This window comes from Nerophis ophidion, linkage group LG23, assembly GCF_033978795.1.
Source record: "Nerophis ophidion isolate RoL-2023_Sa linkage group LG23, RoL_Noph_v1.0, whole genome shotgun sequence".
NCBI lineage: Eukaryota > Metazoa > Chordata > Actinopteri > Syngnathiformes > Syngnathidae > Nerophis > Nerophis ophidion.
Window position 1 is genome coordinate 22614323 of NC_084633.1, and position 17977 is coordinate 22632299.

Below are 17977 nucleotides of genomic sequence, written 5' to 3' on the forward strand. Positions count from 1 at the left end.
AAAGTCTAGCAGCCGCATTTTGTACCAACTGTAATCTTTTAATGCTAGACATTGGGAGACCCGAAAATAATACGTTACAGTAATCGAGACGAGACGTAACAAACGCATGGATAATGATCTCGGCGTCTTTAGTGGACAAAATGGAGCGAATTTTAGCGATATTACGGAGATGAAAGAAGGCCGTTTTAGTAACGGTTTTAATGTGTGACTCAAAGGAGAGAGTTGGGTGGAAGATAATACCCAGATTTTTTTACCGAATCACATTGTTTATTATTTGGTTGTCAAATGTTAAAGTTGTATTATTAAATAGAGGTCGGTGTCTAGCAGGACCGATAATCAGCATTTCCGTTTTTTTGGCATTAAGTTGCAAAAAGTTAGCGGACATCCATTGTTTAATTTCATTAAGACACGCCTCCAGCTGACTACAATCCGGCGTGTTGGTCAGCTTTAGGGGCATGTAAAGTTGGGTGTCATCAGCATAACAGTGAAAGCTAATACCGTATTTGCGTATGACGTCACCTAGCGGCAGCATGTAGATGCTGAAGAGTGCAGGGCCAAGGACCGAACCCTGGGGAACTCCACACGTTACCTTAACATAGTCCGAGGTCACACTGTTATAGGAGACGCACTGCATCCTGTCAGTAAGATAAGAGTTAAACCATGACAGGGCTGAGTCTGAAATACCAATTCGTATTTTGATACGCTCTAATAAAATATTATGATCGACGGTATCGAAAGCAGCGCTAAGATCGAGGAGCAGCAACATAGATGACGCATCAGAGTCCATCGTTAGCAATAGATCATTAGTCAGTTTTGCGAGGGCTGTCTCAGTCGAGTGATTTGCCCTGAAACCGGATTGAAAGGTTTCACATAGATTGTTAAACGCTAAGTGCTCATTTAGCTGCTCTGCAACAATTTTTTCGAGGATTTTCGAAATAAAGGGAAGGTGAGACACCGGTCGGTAGTTTACCATGAGGTCAGGATCGAGGTTAGGTCTTTTAAGGAGAGGATGAATAACCGCTTTTTTGAATGGTAGGTGAACAGTGCCCGAGGAAAGTGATAAGTTTATAATATTTAGCACTGAGACCTAATAATACAAAAAGCTCCTTGATAAGTTTCCCAGGAAGTGGGTCAAGTAAACATGTTGTTTGTTTTATTCCATTTACACGTTGTAACAATCCTTCTAATGTTATTTCATCAAAACGAGAGAAACTATTTTGGATATTTGCAGTATCCGCCGTATATACAATCGTGTCAGTGTTACTATAACCCCGTTGTAGCTGGGACGCATTGTCTTTAATCTCCTTTCTAATGACTTCAATTTTCTTATTAAAGAACTTCATAAAGTCATCTGCATATATGCATGCATGCATACATGCATATATGCATATATGCATGCATGCATACATGCATGCATGCATACACACACACACACACACACACACACACACACACATTTTTGGAACACAATGCAGCCCCCAGGTCAAAAAGTTTGGGGACCCCTGGCTTATAAAGTCTTAGGGCCGCAGATGAAAAACAGCCCGGGGAGTAAAAAGGATATAGGAACTCCAAAAAGTCCCTACAGTTGGAAAACGACTATATTCACATGTTGATACTGTGTGTGTGTGTGTGTATGTGTGTGTGTGTGTGTGTGTGTGTGTGTGTGTGTGTGTGTGTGTGTGTGTGTGTGTGTGTGTGTGTGTGTGTGTGTGTGTGTGTGTGTGTGTGGCCACCTGGGATCTCTTCACCTTGGTTGCCATGGCAATGTCACACTGATTAATGTGCAGGTGTGCAAAAAGTGACTGGTGTGTTCTTTTTTTTTTTCTTTTGGCGCGTGCATGAATAAAAGCACATATTGCAGGAATAAAAGCACATAGTGCAGGAATAAAAGCACATAGTGCAGGAATAAAACACAATTGGGACGGCTGCAGAGAACCTTGGGAGAACTGAGAGCTAATTAATGCTCTCAAAAAGTTGTGTTTGTGTCTTACATTTACTTCCTGTAAGAAGGGCAGCTAAACATAAATCTAAAGCCTACATAAAAAAAATACAAATAAAAATAAAAACTCTACACGGACCTACAGTACTGCGTCCATGCAACTCAAAGATCCTCCACGTGACGCGAGGACGTACTACAAAAACGCTCGTTGACGATCTTCTAGAAGACAGGAGCACTTTGCTGTTGTGACGGATCAGCAGGAGTCAGAGATCCTGTAAATGACAGGACCTCTGCCTCCAGTTTGACAATCTACCATCAAAAACACACGCCAGAGATCCTCTATGGCGGTGCTTCTTAAGGACCGCCAAATGTATCGCTTTCACAATGGTTGTAATACACTTTTCCACCACTTGTGGCGATAATACAATGTCAAACAAGTTTCTTAAGCGCAAAAATTATGACTAAAGTGGTGGAGCTGTATTGTCATTTGCACTTTATTTAGGAAACACAAATATTACTATCTTTTTTTAATTTTGATGTATTTATTTTAGCACTGCATAATTATATGTAAATATAGATGGATGTATTAGTCTTTTTTTTTTTAGGAATCCTTTTTTTTTTTTTTTACAATTTTTAGGGACCCTATTGAATTTCTAGCATGTTATTCTTTCGTTATTATTCCGCAGCTTGAGCTGTAATTTGACCCCCCTAACATGCTTCAAAACTAAAAAAACTTGACACACACATCAGGACTGGAGAACATTGCGATTTATTCAAAAAACTTAACCCCAAAACTAAAAATTGCGCTCTAGGGCCCCCAGGAAGAAAACACAGACAAAACTGCCTCTAACTTCCAGTATGAATGTCATAGCGACATGAAACAAAAACTTCTATGTAGGTCTCACTTAGACCTACATTTCATATATTGACAACCCCCAGCAGAAATCAACAGAAAGTTTGCAATTTCCCCTTCAAAACAAAAGTTTTGTAAAAACCGGTCACCTTTTTTCAAACATTATCTCCTCTGAGTGCGTTTGTCATGCCTATGTAGGTCTCACTTAGACCTAGATTTCATACATTATCTTTCAACAAAAATCAACAGGAAGTTGGCAAAACCCCTTCAAAACAAAAGTTTCCTAAAATGTAATTTTTGCCTCTTTGAGCTGTAATTTGACCCCCTTAAAATTCTTCAAAACTCACCAAACTGGACACACACATCAGGACTGGCGAAAAATTGCGATCTAATGAAAAAAAACAAAGCCCAAAACTCAAAATTGCGCTTTAGCGCTCCCTAGGAAGAAAACACAGACAAAACTGCTCCTAGGAAGAAAACACAGACAAAACTGCCTCTAACTTCCAGTAGGAATCTTGTAGAGACATGAAACAAAAACTTCTATGTAGGTCTTACTTAGACCTAGATTTCAGACATTAACATCCTTCAGCAAAAATCAACAGGAAGTTGGCAAAACCCCTTCAAAACAAACGTTTCCTAAAAATGTCATTTTTGCCTCTTTGAGCTGTTATTTGACCGCCTTAAAATGCTTCAAAACTCACCAAACTGGATACACACATCAGGACTGGCGAAAATTGCGATCTAATAAAAAAACAAAAAACAAAGCCCAAAACTCAAAATTGCGCTCTACTCCCCCCTAGGAATGAAAACACAGACAAAACTGCTCCTAAGAAGAAAACACAGACAAAACTGCCTGTAACTTCCAGTAGAAATGTCGTAGGCACTTCAAACAAAAAACTCTATATAGGTCTCACTTAGACCTACATTTCATATATTGACAACCCCCAGCAAAAATCATTAGGAAGTTTGCAATTACCCCTTCAGAACAAAAGTTTTGTAAGAACAGGTCACCTTTTTAAAAACATTATTTCCTCTGAGTGCGTTTGTCATGTCAGCTTCAAACTACCACAGGAGAGAGATTGAACCCTTCGGATTAAAAGTTGATGAAAGAGTATTAATTACTGCTACGGTTTTGATTTTATCAGCCTTCAAAGAAAACCATTTCAAAGATGGCCGCCGTGGGCAGACACAGTGAGGGAGACGTGTTTTTTTTCTCCGTTTTTTTCCGTACCGTCTGCTGCTGGTGCGCACGCACCAACATTCGTGAGGGAGGGGCTGTGATCGTCTATACCAAGATGGCTGCCAGGTGGCGTAGCTAAGCCGGTATGTTTTAAAGTTGTCGTTTGCCTGCATATCGTAAAAACAACCATCCAACATGTTACAAGTAATTGTAAAGTTATAGGTGCCGACCGTCAGGGCGGAGTTGCGACGAGAGAGTGTGTCCATGTTAAGATATTAGGGCGAGTTGGTAAGTCTTTCTGTTTGCTAATAGAAGCTACTAAACATCCATCTTCTAACGCTTATCCGGGCTTGGGTCACGGGGGCAGCAGCCTAAGTTGTCTCGTCCATCGCTGCTTGCAGCTTTAATTTTTTATTTAATTTTGTATGCAGCCTGACTTCAGCCCGATAACAATCTTTGTTTTCTTCTCATTTAACAGGGTTAGACAGTTACATATAAGTGTTGCATATGATTAAAATCACGATTAAGATGAGTAGTTCAGTGCTGTCCTGACTTAACACACACACTAAGAGACAGGAAGGAGGAATATTAAAAAGTTAAAGTAGCAATGATTGTCACACACACACTAGGTGTGGTGAAATTATTCTCTGCATTCACCCCTGATCCCCCCCTGGGAGGTGAGGGGAGCAGTGAGCAGCAGCGTTGGCTCATTTTTGGTGATTCAACCCCCAATTCCAACCTTTGATGCTGAGTGCCAAGCAGGGAGGCAATGCGTCCCATTCTTATAGTCTTTGGTATGACTCGGCATGGGGTTTGAACTCACAACCTACCCGTTTCAGGGCGGACACTCTAACCACTAGGCCACTGATAAAACCAATGGTTTGGCTTCTCCGTGTTAGGAGCGCCTCATTTTCTTGTACTGACCTCCTCCAGGAACTGCAGTCCTGTATAAGGACACTCTTGTATTAAAGCAACTTTTGCCATGTCACCCTTCTGTCCGGAGGAAGACCAGAAGACCAGAAACACTTCTTCTTACTGTTTTTGAGACATGTTCTATAGAGATATGTAACATACTGTATGCGATGTATCATAAAGAAACCGTAGAGATGTTGGGAATAATTTTCAACCAACCTACAAGACATCAGCTCTCCGCTATTTTTGAGGACTTGCTGCTGCTGCAAAAACAAACAAAGGCGGGATCCTCACATGTGCAATAATGGGTGTTGCTCTCAGTGGGCTCCTTCACTAGCGCGCTCAGTGTGCTCCTTCACTAGCGCGCTCCCTCTTCACCGGACCGCTCAGGCCTCGCTCACTCGTGGCCCTTTAGCTTCATTACCCACTGAGCTCTCATGGTGAAGCACCCAGGAAGTGATGCTCCTGGTCCGGCTTGAAAGCTCGCTCGGCCCGTGCACTGAATACAACCTTGGAGGCGGCGCCGCTGCTTATTCACACGTATGCAAAACAGGCTGCGGTCCATGCCGTGTTTGATGATGAAAGTTGCGTAGCGATGAAAGGATGTTGATGCATGTAAACACCGGATCTCCCCTGGTAATAAGAGCACTACGGGAAAAGGATAAAAATAGTTTTTAGGGACCGAATGTCCCTTTGGAACAGAGGACCCCATTGTGTTTCTAAGCTTCTATTATTATTATCCCGCCGCCTCTTTGAGCTGTAATTGGACCCCCTTAACATGCTTTAAAACTCACCAAATTTAACACACACATCGGGACTTGTGAAAATTGTGATATAATCAAAAAACAAAAACCCAAAACTCAAAATTGCGCTCTAGCGCCCCCTAGGAAAAAACACAGACAAAACTGCTTGTAACTTCCGTTAGGAATGTCGTAGAGACATGAATCAAAACCTTTATGTAGGTCTGACTTAGACCTATATTTCATATACTAACCTCCTTCAGCAAAAATCAACCAAAAGTTGTCAAAAACCCCTTCAAAACAAAATTTCCTAAAAAATTTCATTTTTTCCTCTTTGAGCTGTAATTTGACCTCCTTAAAATGCTTTCAAACCTCACCAAACTGGACACACACGTCAGGACTAGCGAAAATTGTGATCTAATTAAAAACACAAACCCCAAAACTCCAAATTGCGCTCTAGTGCCCCCTAGGAAAAAACACAGACAAAACTGCTTGTAACTTCCGTTAGGAATGTCGTAGAGAAATGAAACAAACACCTGTATGTAGGTCTCACTTAGACCTACATTTCATACACTGACCTCTTTCAGAAAAAATCAAACAAAAGTTGTCAAAAACCCCTTCAAAACAAAATTTCCTAAAAAAATTAATTTGTGCCTCTTTGAGCTGTAATTTGACCCCCTTAAAATGCTTCAAAACTCACCAAACTGGACACACACATCAGGACTGGTGAAAATTTTGATCTAATCAAAAAATAAAAACCCAAAACTCAAAATTGCGCTTTAGCGCCCCCTAGGAAAAAACACAGACAAAACTGCTTGTAACGTCAATCAATCAATGTTTACTTATATAGCCCTAAATCACTAGTGTCTCAAAGGGCTGCACAAACCACTACGACATCCTCGGTAGGCCCACATAAGGGAAAGGAAAACTCACACCCAGTGGGACGTCGGTGACAATGATGACTATGAGAACCTTGGAGAGGAGGAAAGCAATGGATGTCGAGCAGGTCTAACATGATACTGTGAAAGTTCAATCCATAATGGATCCAACACAGTCGCGAGAGTCCAGTCCAAAGCGAATCCAACACAGCAGCGAGAGTCCCGCTCACAGCGGAGCCAGCAGGAAACCATCCCAAGCGGAGGCGGATCATCAGCGCAGAGATGTCCCCAGCCGATACACAGGCAAGCAGTACATGGCCACCGGATCGGACCGGACCCCCTCCACAAGGGAGAGTGGGACATAGGAGAAAAAGAAAAGAAACGGCAGATCAACTGGTCTAAAAAGGGAGTCTATTTAAAGGCTAGAGTATACAAATGAGTTTTAAGGTGAGACTTAAATGCTTCTACTGAGGTGGCATCTCGAACTGTTACCGGGAGGGCATTCCAGAGTACTGGAGCCCGAACGGAAAACGCTCTATAGCCCGCAGACCTTTTTTGGGGCTTTGGGAATCACTAATAAGCCGGAGTCCTTTGAACGCAGATTTCTTGCCGGGACATATGGTACAATACAATCGGCAAGATAGGATGGAGCTAGACCGTGTAGTATTTTATACGTAAGTAGTAAAACCTTAAAGTCACATCTTAAGTGCACATGAAGCCAGTGCAGGTGAGCCAGTATAGGTATATATGTATGTATATATGTATATAAAGGTATATACAGTATAGGTATATATGTATGTATATATGTATATAATGGTATATACAGTATAGGTATATATGTATGTATATATGTATATAAAGGTATATACAGTATAGTTATATATGTATGTATATATGTATATAAAGGTATATACAGTATAGGTATATATGTATATAAAGGTATATACAGTACAGGTATATATGTATATAAAGGTATATACAGTATAGGTATATATGTATGTATATATGTATATAAAGGTATATACAGTATAGGTATATATGTATGTATATATGTATATAAAGGTATATACAGTATAGGTATATATGTATGTATATATGTATATAAAGGTATATACAGTACAGGCGTAATGTGATCAAACTTTCTTGTTCTTGTCAAAAGTCTAGCAGCCGCATTTTGTACCAACTGTAATCTTTTAATGCTAGACATGGGGAGACCCCAAAATAATACGTTACAGTAATCGAGACGAGACGTAACAAACGCATGGATAATGATCTCAGCGTCTTTAGTGGACAGAATGGAGCGAATTTTAGCGATATTACGGAGATGAAAGAAGGCCGTTTTAGTAACGCTTTTAATGTGTGCCTCAAAGGAGAGAGTTGGGTCGAAGATAATACCCAGATTCTTTACCGTGTCGCCTTGTTTAATTGTTTGGTTGTCAAATGTTAGAGTTGTATTATTAAATAGAGGTCGGTGTCTAGCAGGACCGATAATCAGCATCTCCGTTTTTTTGGCGTTAAGTTGCAAAAAGTTAGCGGACATCCATTGTTTAATTTCATTAAGACACACCTCCAGCTGACTACAATCCGGCGTGTAGCATAACAGTGAAAGCTAATACCGTATTTGCGTATGACGTCACCTAGCGGCAGCATGTAGATGCTGAAGAGTGCAGGGCCAAGGACCGAACCCTGGGGAACTCCACACGTTACCTTAACGTAGTCCGAGGTCACACTGTTATGGGAGACACACTGCATCCTATCAGTAAGATAAGAGTTAAACCAAGACAGGGCTAAGTCTGACATACCAATTCGTGTTTTGATACGCTCTAATAAAATATTATGATCGACGGTATCGAAAGCAGCGCTAAGATCGAGGAGCAACAACATAGATGACGCATCAGAATCCATCGTTAGCAATAGATCATTAGTCATTTTTGCGAGGGCTGTCTCAGTCGAGTGATTTGCCCTGAAACCGGATTGAAAGGTTTCACATAGATTGTTAGACGCTAAGTGTTCATTTAACTGCTCCGCAACAATTTTTTCAAGGATTTTTGAAATAAAGGGAAGGTGAGACACCGGTCGGTAGTTTACCATGAGGTCAGGATCGAGGTTAGGTCTTTTAAGAAGAGGATGAATAACCGCTTTTTTGAATGCTAGGGGAACAGTGCCCGAGGAAAGTGATAAGTTTATAATATTTAGCACTGATGGACCTAATAATACAAAAAGCTCCTTGATCAGTTTCCCAGGAAGTGGGTCAAGTAAACATGTTGTCTGTTTTATTCCATTTACACGTTGTAACAATTCTTCTAATGTTATTTCCTCAAAACGAGAGAAACTATTTTGGAGGGCAGTATCCGCCGTATATACAATCGTGTCAGTGTTAATAGAACCCCGTTGTAGCTGGGACGCATTCTTTAATCTCCTTTCTAATGACTTCAATTTTCTTATTAAAGAACTTCATAAAGTCATCTGCCGAGTGGGTGGAGCTACTGGAAGGAGTCCCATGTTGGGTTAGCGATGCCACCGTACTAAACAAAAATTTACGATCGTTTTTATTACGGTGGATGAGATTTGAGTAATATTTAGCTTTAGCTAAAGTAAGCATGCGTTTATAAGTTATTAAACCATCACTAAATGCTTGATGGTGCACCTCAAGTTTAGTCGTGCGCCATTTGCGTTCCAGCTTTCTACATAATAATTTCTGAGCTCTAGTTTCTTCTGTAAACCACGGGGTACACTTTTTTGGAGCCTTTTTTAACTTTAGCGGTGCTATGTTATCAATGGTTTCGCGCAGGGCGTTGTTAAAGTTGTTAGTGATGTTATCAATAGAGCCCACATATTTTGGGAATGGTGCCATTACCGAGGGCAGTAGGTCCGCAAGAGTTGTCGTTGTGGCCGTATTAATGTTGCGGCTGCCAAAGCAGTTATTATTATTATTAGTTTGACGAACATGCGTCTAAATCTCAAATTTTATAAGGTAATGATCGGACATTACTTTAGTATACGGGAGTATCGTAACTTTGGAAACGGTGATACCCCTGACAAGCACTAGGTCTATCGTATTACCGTTGCGATGCGTCTGTTCATTTATTATTTGTGTGATACCACAGCTATCAATTATAGTCTGTAGCGCTACGCACGGTGGGTCCGATGGGGTATTCATATGGATATTAATGTCGTAGCATGTATGGGTGAAAGAAAGAAGCACCAGTGTGACCCCAGGATGCAGGGAAGGTAGGTAATGTGCAGGTAAAGATATGTTGTCTGGGTGATGGCAGGAAACACCAGCATGTATGGGTGAAAGAAAGAAGCACCAGTGTGACCCCAGGATGCAGGGAAGGTAGGCAATGTGCAGGTAAAGATATGTTGAATGGGTAAAGGCAGGAAACACCAGCAAAAGTCGGTCCCATTTTTTGTTGTTTTTTTTATGTGCCGTTTACATGACGTCAGGCGACAAGCCCTATCGCTGTGCCTCGGAGGACATCATCATAACTAATCTACTCGGCACATCTAATCGCGGGGGGAATCAACTTTTAATCCGGTGAGCCTGCTTATAGGGATCACCGCCCGCACCACTCTACTGTAATGAGCTCCTTCATTGTGTGTGTGTGTGTGTGTGTGTGTGTGTGTGTGTGTGTGTGTGTGTGTGTGTGTGTGTGTGTGCGTGTTTGATACCCTAATGCAAGGTTGTCCAAAGTGTGGCCCCGGGGGCCATTTGCGGCCCACAGGTCATTTTTTTAACGGCCTCACGGCACAATGGAAAAATACTAATTAAAAAACAAAACATAAAAAGTGTTATGAAAGAGCGAAAAGGTGAAATGTAACAGGAAAATGTTGCAATGTTGACTCTAATAACACAATATTAAAAAAATAATAATGAATCAAAATCAATGACACTATGAATTAGTGAACAATTCAAGCCTCCAATAATGTCACATTAAATATTCCACTTTGAGATATTATTTGGGGAAAATGTTGCATATTTTGTGTTTGCTACATAAAAAAGTAAGCTGGTTTTTTTTTGTGTTTGTTTTAAAAAGGGCCTAAAACATGGGTGTCAAACTCTGGCCCCCGTGTCATTTCATTTGGCCCTTGAGGCAATATTAAATGAACATTAGAGCTGGCCCGCCGCTGTAACACCACATTCTCCACTAATACTCATACTCATCAACCCTCCTGATTTTCCCGAGAGACTCCTGAAGTTCAGTGCCCCCCCCCCGAATTTCTCCCGATTTCCACCCGGACAATAATATTGGGGGCGGGCCATAAAAGCACTGCCTTTGGCGTTCTCTACATGTCACCACGCCCGCTTTTCCTCCATACAAACAGCGTGCCGGCCCACTCACATAATATATGCGGCTCATACACACACTAAAGGTATGCAAGGCATACTTGGTCAACAGCCATACAGGTCACACTGAGGGTGGCCGTATAAACAACTTTAACACTGTTCCAAATATACGCCACACAGTGAACCCACAGCAAACAAGAATGACAAACACATTTCGGGAGAACATCCGCACCGTAACACAACATAAACACAACCGAACAAATACCCAGAACCCCTTGCATCACTAACTCTTCCAGGACGCTACAATATACACCCCCGCTGCCACCTAACCCCGCCCCAACTCAAACCCGCCGCCGAAAAGAGGCATTCAATTTGTATTTTTATTTTATTTGAGATAGGCGCCAGCGACCCCAAAAGGGAATAAGCGGTAGAAAATGGATGGATGGATTTTATTTGATATGCCATTGATATTTTTTAATTATTATTATTTGAAACTGGATTTTGCATGTCACTAAAGTTATATAAGCCTTGCTTGTTCAATATTCATGCACAACTTGTTTGGGTCCCTATTAAAAGGTTCATTTGTTCAACTTTGGCCCGCAGCTTTGTTCGGTTTTACATTTTGGCCCACTCTGTATTTGAGTTTGACACCCATGGCCTAAAACAAATAAACAAAGAACATAAACAACAATGAAAATTATAATCTGAAGTTGATCTGGAAGTTATTGTGTTAAAAGTAAGCATTTAATAAAATTCATGATTTATTTTTTAACACTTTAATGCAGGAGTCGGGAACCTTTTTGTCTGAGAGAGCCATGAAAGCCAAATATTTCAAAAAGTATTTCCGTGAGATTCATATCATATTTTTTAACACTGAATACAACTAAATGTGTGCATTTTGAAGTAAGACCAACATTTTTAGAGTATAATAAGTCTCTTATTCTTTTTAATAACATAGTTATTCTAAAGCTCACTGATAAGAAATATAATACTTCTTATCATTGATGCGACTTCTTGAACAGGTGCGGTAGAAAATGGATGGATGGATTAAAATGCATGAGAATGTTTTGTAATTTGAACGTTATTTTTAACACTGTGAATACCAGCGTAATTCTTCATAATTTATTATGTTAAGCAATGTCAGCTCAGATTTATCTGAGAGCCAGGTGCAGTCATCAAAAGTTATCTGAGAGCCAGATGCAGACATCAAAAGTGGTTCTAGAGCCATAGCTTCCCTACACCTGCCTGCTTTGATGAGTAGGACCCTTTTGGAGCCCCCAAAATTGTGTAATTTGTTTTTAAGTGTCATTGCTAAAAAAATAAAAATAATATTAATGAATTAAAATCAATGTTGTTATGAGTTATTGACCTTTTTAAGGCTCCGATTATTATATAATCTCAAATATTCCACTTAAAAATGTTATTGGGTGAAAATATGACATATTTTGTGTTTTTTTCCCATAAAAAACAGGGTTTTCTTTGACAAAAAGAGCATACAACTTAAATCTTTGAAATCAAAATATTGACAGATAGACCTAATGTTGATCTAGAGATTTAAACCTTGAATAATAATAAAAATAATAATACTGAATAATGACACATTTTTTATATTTTTTTGACCATAACCTTTTAGGGTCCCCGGGATCAAGCCTGAGTGGAGGCCCAAATGTATATTTTTTGTACTTATATTGTATTGGTTTTTAACATAAGAAATATCACAATGGCCCCCGCTTGCTTTGATTTTTTTTAGTGGAAAAAGTTTGGACACCCCTGCCCTAAGGCCGTGTCAAGTTCTATTTAGCAGGAAAGACACCCGATCAGAAGTAAAACAGCTTTCCAAGAGAGCCCGCAGGACACCGGCTCAATACCACACATTTACATCCATCCATCCATCTTTTTCCACTTATACCAGGTTGGGTCGCGGGGGCAGCAGCCTAAGCAGGGAAGCCCAGACTTCCCTCTCCCCAGCCACTTGGTCCAGCCGGGAGACATAGTCTTCCCAACGTGTCCTGGGTCTTCCCCGTGGCCTCCTACCGGTTGGACGTGCCCTAAACACGCGTTCGGGTGGCATCCTGACCAGATGCCCGAACCACCTCATCTGGCTCCTCTCCATGTGGAGGAGCAGCGGCTTTACTTTGAGTTCCTCCCGGATGGCAGAGCTTCTCACCCTATCTCTAAGGGAGAGACCCAAACTCATTTGGGCCGCTTGTACCCGTGATCTTATCCTTTCGGTCATGACCCAAAGCTCATGACCATAGGTGAGGATGGGAACGTAGATCGACCGGTAAATTGAGAGCTTTGCCTTCCGGCTCAGCTCCTTCTTCACCACAATGGATCGGTACAACGTCTGCATTACTGAAGACGCCGCACCGATCCGCCTGTCGATCTCACCATCCACTAGGGGACGGCGTGGCGCAGTGAGAGAGTGGCCGTGCGCAACCCGAGGGTCCCTGGTTCAAATCCCACCTAGTACCAACCTCGTCACGTCCGTTGTGTCCTGAGCAAGACACTTCACCCTTGCTCCTGATGGGTGCTGGTTGGCGCCTTGCATGGCAGCTCCCTGTGTGAATGTGGAAGTAGTGTCAAAGCGCTTTGAGTACCTTGAAGGTAGAAAAGCGCTATACAAGTACAACCCATTTATTTATTTATTTACCACTCTCTCCCCACTGGTGAACAAGACTCCGAGGTACTTGAACTCCTCCACTTGGGGCAGGGTCTCCTCCCCAAGCCGCAGATGGCACGCCACCCGGCAGCAAACTTTTAACGACCTAATTTGATTGGCAATAATGGCTTCAACATTTTCTTCACATTCAAAACTATTTTTCCAGTGGTAATTGTTATATAGTGTATATATCATTTTATATATGTATGCCCGCTTGTAGCTGAGAGAAGCGCCCGCGACCCCAAAAAGGGAATAAGCGGTAGGAAATGGATGGATGGAGGGATATATAGATGTGTATGTATGTACGTATGTATGTATGTATGTGTGTGTATATATATATATATATATATATATATATATATATATATATATATATATATATATATATATATGTGTGTATGTATGTCCATGCATGTGTGTATGTATATATGTGTATATATGTATATGTGTATTTATATGTATGTATATGTATATATATATTTATGTATGTATATGTGTATATATGTATATATTTGTGTATATATTTTTATATACAGTATGTATATATATATGTGTGTGTACATATATATATATATATATATATATATATATATATATATATATATATTATAAAACCTTGGAGGGGACCACAGATGAACCCCCCTACCCCCATGCTCACAGGGGTGCCCAATGCGGCCCCAGGGTCAAAAAGTTTGGGGACCCCTGGCTTATACGAACTGTGGGTCGCAGATGAAAAATGGCCCGGGGACTATCTGATATCGGATATCGGGGGAAAAAAAGCCATTATCGGACATCTCTCCCCGTGTGTTCCTTTGAGTACAGAGTGTACAAGTGAGTGCGTGAACATGTTTACCATGCAGTACTGCAGTGTTCTGAAATGATGGCATGCTGTACATTCAAATCTCCCAAAAAAGGATTGAAGTGGCGTCGTGGAGATCTTCCTCTACTTTTGTACACACCAGCAATTAAATAATTAGCCCCCCGCTGTGTGCATCCAATCAGCCCAGTCACTCTGCTCTGTCTGTCACTTTGCTGCCCAACATTTGCCAAATCATAATCAGATCTTATAACAGCTCCTGCTGTGGCGGGCTGGGATTTAGATCAGGGTTCCTTCCGCCTCATTCTTAAAGCTGCACCACTTTACTTAGCGTCTTAATAGTTCTTAACTTATAACACTTCTTTCTCAAATTAGCATTTCCCGCTGAAATTAATTTAAGTCAATGTTATTGGTGCCCCCCCCCCCCCCCCCCCCCCCCACCCCCCCCCACGTTAATGCAGGGGTCAGCAACCTTTTTGAAAGCAAGAGCTACTTCTTGGCTACTGATTCATGCCAAGGGCTACCAGTTTGATACACACTTCCATAAATTGCCAGAAATAGCCAATTTGCTCAATTTACCTTTAATAAATAAATATATATAAAAAATGGATATTTCTGTCTGTCATTCCATCATACATTTTTTTCCTTTTACGGAAGGCTTTTTGTAGAGAATAAATTATGAAAAAAAACACTTATTGAACGGTTTAAAAGAATAGAAAACACGAAAAAAATGAAAATAAAATTTTGAAACATAGTTTATCTTCAATTTCGACTCTTTAAAATTCAAAATTCAACAAAAAAATTATGATTAAAATTCAAAAAAATTATCCTGGCAAATCTAGAAAATCTGTAGAATCAAATTTAAATCTTATTTCAAAGTCTTTTGAATTTCTTTTAAAATTTTTGTTCTGGAAAATCTAGAAGAAATAATGATTTGTCTTTGTTAGAAATATAGCTTGTTCCAATTTGTTATATATTCTAACAAAGTGCAGATTGATTTTAACCTATTTAAAACATGTCATCAAAATTCTAAAATTAAATTGAATCAGGAAAAATTATTAATGATGTTCCATAAATTATTTTTTTAATTTTTTCAAAAATAATCGAATTAGCTAGTTTTCTCTTCTTTTTATCGGTTGAATTTAGAATTTTTAAGAGTCGAAATTAAAGATAAACTATGTTTCAAAATTGTATTTTCATTTTTTCAGTGTTTTCCCCTCTTTTAAACCGTTCAATTAAGTGTTTTTTTCATCATTTATTCTCTACAAAAAACCTTCCGTAAAAGGGAAAAAATGTACGACGGAATGACAGACAGAAATACCCATTTTTAATATATTTATAGATGTATTTATTAAAGGTAAATTGAGCAACTTGGCTATTTCTGGCAATTTATTGAAGTGTGTATCAAACTGGTAGCCCTTGGCATGAATCAGTAGCCAAGAAGTAGCTCTTGCTTTCAAAAAGGTTGCTGACCCCTGCTCTAGAAGAATGTTGCGAGGCGTTGCAGCAAAAAAGCGGCAGCCTGATAATGTCAAAATGAGGAAAAATAGACCAGAGGTAGATATTGTCTCCTTTTTTGTTGCCCCAGAAATCGGCGCACGCGAGGTTCTTTGAGGATAAATCTACTCGGAATAAAAGGAGCCAAAATGGAATACAAAAGGAGGAAGACCCAGAAGGACCAGGACAAGACAGGAGAGGCATGAATTACCACACCATCTGTTTTTTTTTTGTTTTTTTTGTTTTACCTCCCTCCTCCCCACGGTGATACTTCAGCAAACGTCGGATGCCAAAGAGCAAAAAATAGCAAAGCATCGTGCTAATTAGAATGTTCCAGCACCCATAATTTGCCTGCCAATCACACCTAACCACTCAAAAATCCCTTTTTTTGCATCGTGTCACGTGCTGTGTGTGTGTGTGTGTGTGTGTGTGTGTGTGTGTGTGTGTGTGTGTGTGTGTGTGTGTGTGTGTGTGTGTGTGTGTGTTCGTGCGTTCTGGCAATGCTTACTTAAAGGCCTACTGAAAGCCACTACTAGTCTGATAGTTTATATATCAATGATGAAATATTAACATTGCAACACATGACAATACGCCCGCTTTACTTTAATAAATTGCAATTTTAAATTTTGCGCATTAGTATCCTGCTAAAACGTCGCGGTATGATGACGTGTGTGCGTGACGTCACGCATTGTAGAGGACATTTTGTTCCAGCGTCGTTCCCAGCTATAAGTCGTCTGTTTTCATCGCATAATTCCACAGTATTCTGGACATCTGTGTTGCTGAATCTTTTGCAATTTGTTCAATGAACAATGGAGACGTCAAAGAAGAAAGCTGTAGGTGGGAAGCGGTGTATTGCGGCTGCCTTTAGCAACACAAACACAGCCGGTGTTTCATTGTTTACATTCCCGAAAGATGACGGTGAAGCTTTACTATGGAACAGAGCGGTCAAGCGAACACGGTTGGATTGGACCACACACACAAAGTACAGTGTATTATGCAGCCATCATTTTGAAAGATCGTGTTTCGAAGAGGGTTCCTTGCGAAGGGCAGAGATGGGCATCGCCACCACCCGTCGACTGGTGCTGAACAAAGGTGCGGGGCCGACCTTCAGGTTGTACAAGTACGACCATATAATCTCACTAAAACACTAGTAGCACTGCCGCTCTACCAACCGAGCTATACTGTACAACAATGTTCAGATGTGAGGAGCTCCACAACCCGTGACGTCACGCGCACATGGTCTGCTACTTCCGGTACAGGCAAGGCTTTTTTATTAGCGACCAAAAGTTGCCAACTTCATCGTGGATGTTCTCTACTAAATCCTTTCAGCAAAAATATGGCAATATGGGAAAATGATGAAGTATGACACATAGAATGGAGCTGCTATCCCCGTTTAAATAAGAACATCTCATTTCAGTAGGCCTTTAATGGGGACATGGCTCTGTTTACACAGTCACCTTTAGGGGACTTCTGACGGTGTGGGGACCCAAAAAACAAAACTTGCACTATGGCATGAATAACGAAAAACTTACTTGGAACGAGAAAGAAACATGGATCATCGGTATGGATAACGAGGGTGAGTAGAAGGTGGTAGAGGGTTATGTTGCCAGGCTGACTGCCTGGCAACTACAGGCTTAAATGCTGTGGTGATTAACAGGTGCATGAGTCCAAATGAAGCAGGTGCGTGACATTGGTAGTCATGGTGACAAAACAAGAGTGCACAAAAACAGGAACTAATGGAGTCAAAAACAGAACATAACTAAACAGACATGATCACAAAAACATGACAATATCAATCAATGTTTACTAATATTCTGTTCATAACTTTTATGGACAGAATTTCTAGGCGCAGTCAAGGCGTTGAGGGGTTCTGGTTTGGTGACCGCAGGATTAGGTCTCTGCTTTTTGCAGATGATGTGGTCCTGATGGCTTCATCTGGCCGGGATCTTCAGCTCTCACTGGATCGGTTCGCAGCCGAGTGTGAAGCAACCGGAAGGAGAATCAGCACCTCCAAGTCCGAGTCCATGGTTCTCGCCCGGAAAAAGGTGGAGTGCCATCTCCGGGTTGGGGAGGAGACCCTGCCCCAAGTGGAGGAGTTCAAGTACCTAGGAGTCTCGTTCACGAGTGAGGGAAGAGTGGATTGTGAGATCGACAGGCGGATCGGTGCGGCGTCTTCAGTAATGCGGACGTTGTACCGATCTGTTGTGGTGA

General features: G+C 40.8%; 1 protein-coding gene across 1 annotated transcript in view; it reads left to right on the forward strand.

Annotated features, from left to right (window-relative positions):
- Positions 1-15915: 15915 nt before the first annotated feature.
- Positions 15916-17977, forward strand: part of LOC133541799 (protein kinase C alpha type-like) — a 105459-nt gene continuing 103397 nt past the window's right edge. Inside the window, exon 1 of the mRNA XM_061885397.1 lies at positions 15916-15966. Coding sequence (XP_061741381.1) covers positions 15916-15966 — 51 coding nt within the window. The remainder of the gene's footprint in view (positions 15967-17977) is intronic.